The sequence below is a fragment of the Oncorhynchus keta genome, chromosome 20, assembly GCF_023373465.1.
Source record: "Oncorhynchus keta strain PuntledgeMale-10-30-2019 chromosome 20, Oket_V2, whole genome shotgun sequence".
Lineage (NCBI taxonomy): Eukaryota > Metazoa > Chordata > Actinopteri > Salmoniformes > Salmonidae > Oncorhynchus > Oncorhynchus keta.
The window spans coordinates 28839671-28850200 of NC_068440.1; the positions used below are offsets into that span (position 1 = coordinate 28839671).

General features: G+C 42.4%; 1 protein-coding gene across 2 annotated transcripts in view; it reads right to left on the bottom strand.

Annotated features, from left to right (window-relative positions):
* LOC118372214 (zinc finger protein 385D-like) overlaps positions 1-4207 on the bottom strand; it is a 43576-nt gene extending 39369 nt beyond the window's left edge. For both annotated transcript variants that reach the window (XM_035758008.2, XM_035758007.2), the window contains exon 1: positions 4018-4207. Coding sequence is in view for 1 of the 2 variants with exons in the window: in XM_035758007.2 (XP_035613900.2) it covers positions 4018-4027 (10 nt within the window). In the remaining variant the exon portion in view is untranslated. The remainder of the gene's footprint in view (positions 1-4017) is intronic.
* Positions 4208-10530: the final 6323 nt, after the last annotated feature.

Below are 10530 nucleotides of genomic sequence, written 5' to 3' on the forward strand. Positions count from 1 at the left end.
TTTTCTCTGTTCCTGCCCCCCCCCCCTCTCTCTGTCTCTCTCTCCTCCTTTCTCTCTCTCTCTCTCTCTCTTTTCTTGTGATAACAGGTCACAAATCTTGCTGCTGTGGTGGCAGACTGTGGTATTTCACCCAATAGATATGGGAGTTTATCAAGATTGGATTTGTTTTCAAATTCTTTGTGAGTCTGTGTAATCTGAGGGAAATATGTTTCTCTAATATGGTCATACATTTGGCAGGAGGTTAGGAAGTGCAGCTCAGTTTCCACCTCATTTTGGAGGGCAATGTGCACATAGCCTGTCTTCTCTTGAGAGAGAGCACGGTCTGCCTACGGCTGCCTTTCTCAATAGCAAGGCTATGCTCACTGAGTCTGTATATAATCAAAGCTTTCCTTAATTTTGGTTCAGTCACAGTGGTCAGATATTCTGCCACTGTGTACTCTCTGTTTAGGGCCAAATAATGTTTGTCCCATTTTATGAAATCTTGGTAGGTGAGTGGACCCCAGACCTCACAACCATAAAGAGCAATAGGTTCTATATTTTATTTTTAGCCAGATCCTACTTGTGACTCGTTTCAGGAAACTAGGCGTATGTCGTGGTCACTACTTCACATGAGAGTCATTTGAACATAAAGTTTTTTGTTTTATCAAAATGTGTGTTTTTTTTTGGCCGAAATGCCTTCTGGAACATGTGAACCTTCATGTGCCTTAATAACAAACTTGTATGCCATCCCTAAATACGAATACAATTGTTAAATTATGAGCCAGTTGGTTTAACCACAGAAAAAGCGAGCAACCTTCCCACTAGCCATGATTGGCTGAGATAATAAGTGGGCTGGACATGCCGAGAGATGAGTTCAGATTGGTCTGCAATATAGCATGCTTCTGTCTATTTGAGCTGGTCAGTATGTGTAATCCTGTCTAACACAGTTTAAATTTGAGTATGATAGCTTAAGAGATGGAGAAAACAGCTATCTCCGGATTACATCTTCAAACTAAGCACAACCATGGCATCCATGACACGAAGAAGCGTCCATCCATGATGTATACAGGTAAGATAGTCTAGCTAGCTACATTTTCAGATATTTCTAATTTTGACAGAACATTGTTTTCATTTCAAGTTAAAGTGTTAAAGTGTAAGTTAGCTAGCTAACAGTACACTTTAACTAGCTAGCTAACAAACGTTACGCGTATCATCTTATTATTCGTATCTCAGAGCCATTTGCTTGGCTAGTTAAAGCCTAATGTTAGCTAGCTAACATTGAACCTGGTGGTTTAGCTACTTGCAGATTCATGCAGGGTAGTAACGTAATGAGTTGGGATTATGGTTCATTGCTTACCTAGCTAACTAGCTACATATCATAACAAAAGACTCCACTACGTAAGTAATAATTTCAATAGAATGTCACTGCGACAACTGTTGATAGAAGTAGCTGGTAAATTCCCTCTGGCTATCTACTCCGATTTCAGAGCATTCTCATCTGAATGTGCCAGAGCGCAGAATAACTGACAAATTTCCGAACGCTCAACACCCGTTGAATATGGCCAGTGTCAGTAAACGTTGGCAAAAAAGTGTACACTCTGGATAACATAAAAACAGCCTAACCAGCTCTGCTAGGGCTAGTAAAATGGTCAGTGAGCTGTTCTCTCATTTGTGTCTGGAAGTAGCTAGCAAGCTACAAGACCATGGTGCTTGCCTACGGAGCTGTGAGTGGAACGGCACCTCAGTACCTCCAGGCTCTGATCAGGCCCTACACCCAAACAAGGGCACTGCGTTCATCCACCTCTGGCCTGCTCGCCTCCCTACCACTGAGGAAGTACAGTTCCCGCTCAGCCCAGTCAAAACTGTTCGCTGCTCTGGCCCCCCAATGGTGGAACAAACTCCCCCACGACGCCAGGACAGCGGAGTCAATCACCACCTTCCGGAGACACCTGAAACCCCACCTCTTTAAGGAATACCTAGGATAGGATAAGTAATCCTTCTCACCCCCCCCCCCCTAAAAGATTTAGATGCACTATTGTAAAGTGGCTGTTCCACTGGATGTCATAAGGTGTATGCACCAATTTGTAAGTCGCTCTGGATAAGAGCGTCTGCTAAATGACTTAAATGTAAATGTAAATGTAAGCTAGCCAATGTTAGCCAGTTAGCTTGGGTGCTTGACTGCTGTTGTAGGGACAGAATGCTCGGATCAACCCTTAAAGAGATGGGTTGGGGTAAAGCTTAAGAGGGTGTGGATGATGCTGAATGGGTGTAGACAAAGAAGAGCTCTACAGTAGGTACCAAAACATTCAAAGGCCATTTTCTCAAAAGTGAGGTTACAAGTTTATCGAATTTCAAAGCAGAATTACTTTTTCATTGTTCCTCAAATGCAGTGTATGATGTACCATTTTGTAACTCTGTCTCGGCTTTAATCCAATGTAAAAAACACAATTTCATATTTTGCTACATAAGGCCGAATCAAGGTGGTTGGTCACAATTAGTATGTCGAATTTTGTATTCCTTTTGATGGCATAGAAGGCCCTTCTTGCCTTTTCTCTCAGATAGTTCACAGCTCTCTCTCAATTAAATTAAATTACATTTCAATTTAAGGACTTTATTGGAATGGGAAACATATGTTAACATTGCAAAGCAAGTGAAGTAGATAATAAACAAAAGTGAAATAAACAATCCAAATTAACAGTAAACATTAGACTCACAAAACCTCCAAAAATAATAAAGACAAATAGTGTGTGCAAATAGTTAAAGTACAAAAGGGAAAATAAATAAACATAAATATTCTCTCTCTCTCTCTGTTTCTCTCTCTCTCGCAGTGTCTCTGTTTCTCTCTGTCTCGCTCTCTCTCTCTTTGTGTCTCTGTTTCTCTCTGTCTCGCTCTCTCTCTCTGTGTCTCTCTCTCAGTCTCTCTCTTTGTCTCTCTCTCTGTCTCTCTCTGTCTCAGTCTCTCTCGCGCTGTGTCTCTCTGTCTGTCTCTCTCTCAGTCGCTCTGTCTCTCTCTGTCTCAGTCTCTCTCTCTCTCTCACTGTCTGTCTCTCTCTCAGTCCCTCTCTTAGTCCCATGCTCTCTCTCTCTCTCTCTCTGTCACTCTCTCTCTGTATAGAGCATAGCCCTGTAATGGAAACTGTATAGATAGTAATAACATTCCCTGTGGCTGAGAGACATGCAGTGAGGCAAATGCATTCTATTATTTGTAATTAATCCCATTGGTCACTCTCATAGGGCTCTGGTCAAAAGTAGTGCACTATGTACATAATAAGGTACCATTTGGGAAGCAGATAGACTGTGGAGGAGTATTATGTAGCAGATCAGGCATGAAGTAGGGAGTATTGTCATGCTTTATCACCACATAGAGTTCTGAGGTGAGGAAACTGGAGCATCATTATTACAGTAAAGACCATGAATGAAAACATAGTGAAATGCCAGCAGATTGCCTTGAGGCCATGGAGACATTCTGACAGAAAGTGGTAAGAGTTGTGCCCGATCTCTGGGACAATGTGTAGGCCAAGTCAACTTAAACATAAACAAAGCGCCCTGGACACAGATGTCAGTTCAATGTCTAGTTTTGATTTACATTCGGTTGGATTTGTCAACTAACGTTTTGCCCACTGGGACTTGATTAGGCTATACTATACTGCATTACACAATAATACATTTTGTAAAACATTTCATGCAACATTAGGCTACACCAAGTGCTTGGAATATATAAAGAAAACAAAACAAAAAGGCAGACTTAACAACTTTGCCGGATGGGCAACATACAGGATGGGCAACATACCGGATGGGCAACAGGCTATTTCTGTTTCTGCCCGCAAAGAGCGCATCTTTTTAAATGACACATTTTAAATGAAGCAACTATCTGCGCATTTAAGCTACTGAGCCATGAAAACAATATCGATAAGACTTGGGACATACATTTTAATTTGTATAACCCGTTTCCGTAAAAACAAATATATATACATATATATCTATTTAGGCTACCTAAATGCATTCTGCTAAGTTCCTACTGTAGAAGTACCTACTTACCAAAATACATCCTGGTTTTCGTCAATTTATCAACAGGCAATAGTCCGTCTTCATGCAAATTCAGCTCCTGCCGCTCAAGTCTTTCACCCGCAGCCAAATCGACTCTAGCGCAACGTAGCTGTGCGATGGGTCCGGAATGAGTCTTGTCTCCTCCACAATAGTCTACCTCTCACTGCTGTAGTAGGCTACTCTCCTTCCTCTCAACTCCCTCTCTGTCTCTCTAGCCTTGTTTACACCTTGCTCCAACATGTGGGTTTTGTCATCTGATCATGATGTTCCAATCACTATCTAATCAAGGTTTGTCCGTTTACACATCCTGCTAAAATGTTTCTCTTATCTGTCCACTGTGTCTGCATTTTGACCATATTTCCTGATACCTCCATGTAGGCTATCCAAATTATTTTAGATATTTATTCAAAATAATATGTATGTATTTATTTAAAACTATTATTGATGCTTTTCATCAAGCTACCTGTCAATGATTTTAGAGGCTGGTATAATAATAATAATAATAATAATAATAATAATAATAAGAAGAAGAAGAAGAAGAAGAAGAAGAAGAAGAAGAAGAAGAAGAAGAATTTGGTGGATTATATTTGCAATTGGGTCTGGCTTCAGCAGATACCTTCTCAGGACACAGACGCTGTGAGATGTGAGCTGAGACAGGATGTGGAATGGTGACAAAGAGCTAGCTAGATAGCTAGTGTAGACAATTTATTCAGGTGACAGCTAAAGTTTGGTTTAGCTTGGTTGTATAGATTTTTCACACATTTTTTTTACAAGCATGGCATTAACAAGTATGAAAATTTGTAACATATAATAGTAATTACATTTGTAATTTGAAATTTGTAATTTATCATACATTGGAGGGAAAGTTACAAATTCAGACATATCGCAGAAACATAACATATCATACAAAACAGAAGGACACAAGAAAACGTCTACTGTGTTACGGCTTGAGTAAGGGTTGCGCGAGCACATACCATCTATGTTTTGAGATTCGCCGAGCAGGCGTTTGAGATTCATAGACCAAGCGGTGTCAACCCACATAATCTACAGCTGCATGCTTCACTATATTGGTCCTATTTTACACATGTACAAGTGTGTATTAATACACATGTATAATGATGATTTAAATGGTTTGACCATCCAGATCTGTTTACACTTGATTGATATCTAGATACAATGAGTCTCTGACTACCTCCGAAGGTGGTCAGGAAGATGCATCTTTTAATCGTCTACACCTGTCTAAAAATGTGGGCACAATCAGAATGTGGACAAGATCAGGACAAGGGACGGATGCTAGCACCAGGTGTAAACGGGGATTCTGTATCCCTCCCCCTACACCTACCTCCTTTCTAGCGTTCTCTCTCTCTGAGAGTGAAAATTTACTCCACTGCTCATGCATTGTGTTATAAATATTTTGAAAGCACCTGTTGGAAGCACCTGTTGCAAGGTTGTTTATTGTCCTTTCCCACAACTTTATTGGGGTGTAGGCGCCATATGCAGGGTGTGCCTGTGTTATCTGTAGTAGGCTATTTGACGTTATTGGTCAAGTCGTGACTGAGCCAGGTGCTCTTGTTAATGTAAAAACACGTACACACACAGAAAGAGAGAGAAGGAGAAGGAGAAAGAGCAGAGAAGTGGTGTGATCTAGTGGGGCATATAGGACATTGTGACCACATCCAGCCTTAAAAAGGGGGAAATCCCTGCCTCCTCACTGTGATTCATTCCATCCACTGTGAGTCTATGGAGGCTGCCCAGGCTGTTGTCTTTGGATGAGCCTGTGTTTAAATATGTGTATAAATTCTTTCACATCCTCACTCCATTCCTCCAGAGGCAGGTATTTGTTAGATGCATCCCTGGCTTCACTGTGTCAGAAGGAAACCCCATCATATGTCAGGCAGACATGTTGTGGGACCATAACATCCCACTAGGGAAGGGCAAGTGTGTGGTGTGCTGGAATCATCACCATCATCATCACATGTGCATGTATTAACGCATGTACTCAAGTACACAACTGTCTCTGTACTCAAGTACACACACACACACACACACACACACACACACACACACACACACACACACACACACACACACACACACACACACACACACACACGCACGCACGCACGCACGCACGCACACACACACACACACACACACACACACACACACACACACACACACACACAGTCAGAATATAAATGAGTTTTGGTGTGTGAACCAAGTTTCCTGTCCACTCTCTGTTCCAGCCTCCCCTCTTTTTGGGAGGAGGACAATAACATGTGTTTTCTCACATTCCGTGGCACCTGGGACAGATTCATCAGGAAGAGATTGGCATTTAAATGGAATGGTGTATTGGATCTGCCACACTCCAAATAATACAAGGGTCTGTGGGTGCGCCAGGGAGGGACTAGGCCCACCCACTGGGGAGCCAGGCCCAGCTAATCAGAATAAGTTTTTCACCACAAAAGAGCTTTTATTACAGACAGAAATACTCCTCAGTTTCATCAGCTGTCCGGGTGGCTGATTTCAGATGATCCCGCAGGTGAAGAAGCAGATATGGAGGTCCTGGGCTGGCGTGGTTACACGTGTCCTGCGGTTGTGTGGCCTATTGGTCATACTGATAAATTCTCTAAAACAACATTAGAGGCGGCTTATGGTAGAGACATTAACATTACATTCTCTGGCAACAGCTCTGGAAGACATTCCTGCAGTCAGCATACCAATTGCATGGTATTGTCTTGTCTGACAGAACCGCACATTTTATTGGCCTTTTATTGTCCCCAGCACAGGGTGCACCTGTGTAATGATCACTCTGTTTAATCTTGATATACCACACTTGTCAGGTGGATGGATTATCTTGGCAAAAGGAGAAATGCTCACCTACAGGGAGGAAAAGAAAATTGTGCACAAAATTTGAGAGAAATAAACTTTTTATGAGTATGGAACATTTCTGGGATATTTTACTTCAGCTCATGAGACATGGGACCAACAATTTACATGTTAAGTTTATATTTTCGTTCAGTATATATAGTCCAGACTCTGACATTGCTCGTTTTGATAGTTCTTCATTTCTTTCTTTTCATTCTTGGGGATTTCTGTTCTGCACAAAGAGGTCACTTCTAGGTTCCATCCATATACTGTATGTACTTCCTATAGTAATCCAGATCCACTCTACATCTCCTGGTCGAGAGGATTGAAATGCTACGTCAACAATCATTCAGGCCACCTGATTGGTGACCACAAAAACATCACCATGGGGATCTGCAGGCCATTGGATCATGTGTTTATGTGATGACGTTAGTCAATGAAATGTGGGATATGTATTTGAACAAATACAGACATTGGAGACATTCCAATGATAAATCTTCAGCGGGGGAGCTTGGAATGAGATTCCACATCACAGATACATTACATGTGGGTAAACACGATACACAAGCATTTCGCTACACCCGCAATAAGATCTGCTAAATATATGTTTATGACAATATTATTTGATTTGACACACACACACACCCACAAATCAAATCAAATGAAATAAAAGTTTATTTGTCACGTGCGCCGAATACAACAGTTGTAAACCTTACAGTGAAATGCTTATTTACAGGCTCTAACCAATAGTGCAAAAAAGGTATTAGGTGAACAATAGGTAAGTAAAGAAATAAAACAACAGTAAAAAGACAGGCTAAAAACAGTAGAGGCTATAAAAGTAGCAAGGCTACATACAGACACTGGTTAGTCAGGCTGATTGAGGTAGTGTGTACATGTAGATATGGTATAAGTGACTATGCATATATGATGAACAGAGAGTAGCAGTAGTGTAAAAGAGGGGTAGTCAGGTGGTGGGTGGCGGGACACAATGCAGATAGTCCAGGTAGCCAATGTGCGGTAGCACTGATTGGTCGGGCTAATTGAGGTAGTATGTATATGAATGTATAGTTAAAGTGACTATACATATATGATAAACAGAGAGTAGCATCAGCGTAAAAGAGGGGTTTGGGGGGGGGGGCACACAATGCAAATAGTCCTGGTAGCCATTTGATTACCTGTTCAGGAGTCTTATGGCTTGGGGGTAAAAACTGTTCAGAAGCTTTTTTGTCCTAGACTTGGCACTCTGGTACCACTTGCCATGCGGTAGTAGAGAGAACAGTCTATGACTGGGGTCTTTGACAATTTTTAGGGCCTTCCTCTCACACCGCCTGGTGTAGAGGTCCTGAATGGCAGGCAGCTCAGCCCCAGTGATGTACTGGGCCGTACGCAATACCCTCTGTAGTGCCTTGCTGTCAGAGGCCGAGCAATTGCCGTACCAGGAAGTGATGCAACCAGTCAGGATGCTCTCGATGTTGCAGCTGTAGAACCTTTTGAGGATCTCAGGACCCATGCCAAATCTTTTTCGTTCCTTGAGGGGGAATAATCTTTGTCGTGCCCTCTTCAGGACTGTCTTGGTGTGTTTGGACCATTCTAGTTTGTTGTTGATGTGGACACCAAGGAACTTGAAATTCTCAACTTGCTCCACTACAGCCCCGTCGATGAGAATGTGGGCGTGCTCGATCCTCCTTTTCCTGTATTCCACAATCATCTCCTTAGCCTTGGTTACGTTGAGGGATAGGTTGTTATTCTGGCACCACCTGGCCAGGTCTCTGACCTCCTCCCTATAGGCTGTCTCGTCATTGTCGGTGATCAGGCCTACCACTGTTGTGTCGTCTGCAAACTTAATGATGGTGTTGGAATCGTGCCTGGCCATGCAGTTGTGGGTGAACAGGGAGTACAGGAGGGGACTGAGCACACAACACTGGGGAGCTCACACACACATAGTAGGCTACATAATGTATACTGTAAATGACATAGTCCAACACAGTGATAGCCTTTGATGTTCCTTACACATGTAGAGGTCAGTAGAATGTAGCCATGCAGTATTTTGTGGAAGATCTATAGTAATCTCTACAGATATTGTTTCTTAATATGAAAACCCTGTTTTAGGAGAACTTTTAGAACTTGTATTTGAGGTTTAAAAATGCTTCTGAAATGTGTAATTTCCACTTGCTTTTCCTTTACGAAAAATGTATAAAATGTATCCACAAATGGACACTCAGACAACACCAGCCAAAATTACGCAGAACAAGAACCAACATTTTAGGAAAAGTCACACACACTCCACAGCCCTGGAGAACATTTAGACCTCCGTGACTGTAAACCTAATGCTTCGCCCTCATCCCAGCCAGTCTGATCAATACTTGTCTGATTAGAGCCACCAGTCAGCTCTCCATACATATGTAGGAGGGTATGGATGGGAGGTGGACAGAATAGAACGAAGCTTCCATTTCACAGGCAGTAACCTTGCCTGTGAAATGGGGATTGAGTTAGAGTTCAGCAGGGTAACAGTCTTATGCCAGTGCCAATGACCCAGTTTGAAACCTGATTGGTCACAGAGTGCCTCTTTGAACATTTCAGACAGGTGGACAAATTTACAAAACTCCCTGTCCAACCTCAGGAGCCAGGCTGATCTGTCCCTAGGCTGATCTGTAACACCAGATGAACCATAAACACAGCTAATATGCTAATCACTTCATGGTTAACCTTACAGTAAACACTGCTAGATAGGCTGGAGAGATATCTGATGGCTGCATTCTGTCCGTGGATACTGTAGTTACCAGAAGGGTCTCCACCAGATTACATCTTGTACCTAGATCTAGGTGCAACATAGTGCAGTATAGTGCAGAGAGAGAGAGCGAGAGTGATTGAGAGAAAGAGATTGAGCGAGAGATTGACATCCATCATTTGAAACATCCATCATTTTAATCATCCATCACTTTACAGGGTACCGGTGGATTCTGTTAGATAGGTTCTCCGCTGGGGTTGGGGAGAGGTCCATGCTCTCTGCGTTCAAGGATCAGGGTGAATGCAGAGGTCGTAGGGGTTGCGATAAAACACAGGTGGGGTGCGACAATCGTAAATCCTCACGTTAATCAGATGCCAATCGAGCATAGAGCGGAGTGGACGGATAGCAACCTACTCACATGAAAACTGAAACGGGGAGACATAGGACCAGTGTTGGTGTTTTAAAGGCTTCGTGGTACTCAACCATTCGCCATAAATGAATCCCAAGGTTTACACATGGTTTTACAGGCTAGGCACAATGGCCATATACCCACGCTCACTAAGACCACTCTCCAACTTACCTTCCATAGCTAAGGGTCAAACCGCAGTCAGACAAGAAAATCTGGGAAGCATTTGGGGATTTCGGTCAAATGCACAGAGTACAGTAGAGTAACACATCTCATGCTGCCTGTAAGCTTTCCTATCCCACTCCACAGTGCAATAGGTCTTGATATTTTTTTTCATGATCTCCCTCACCTTATTTGAAGCAAACTGAGATTTACGGACTTCAAGATCAATCTCCTCAACCTGTAGATCCAGCTCCGCCTGCCCCGATTATCAAACCATATGTTTTCCCCCCGTCTATAACAATCTCACAATTCACAGGAAATTATTAAACATTTACTGCCC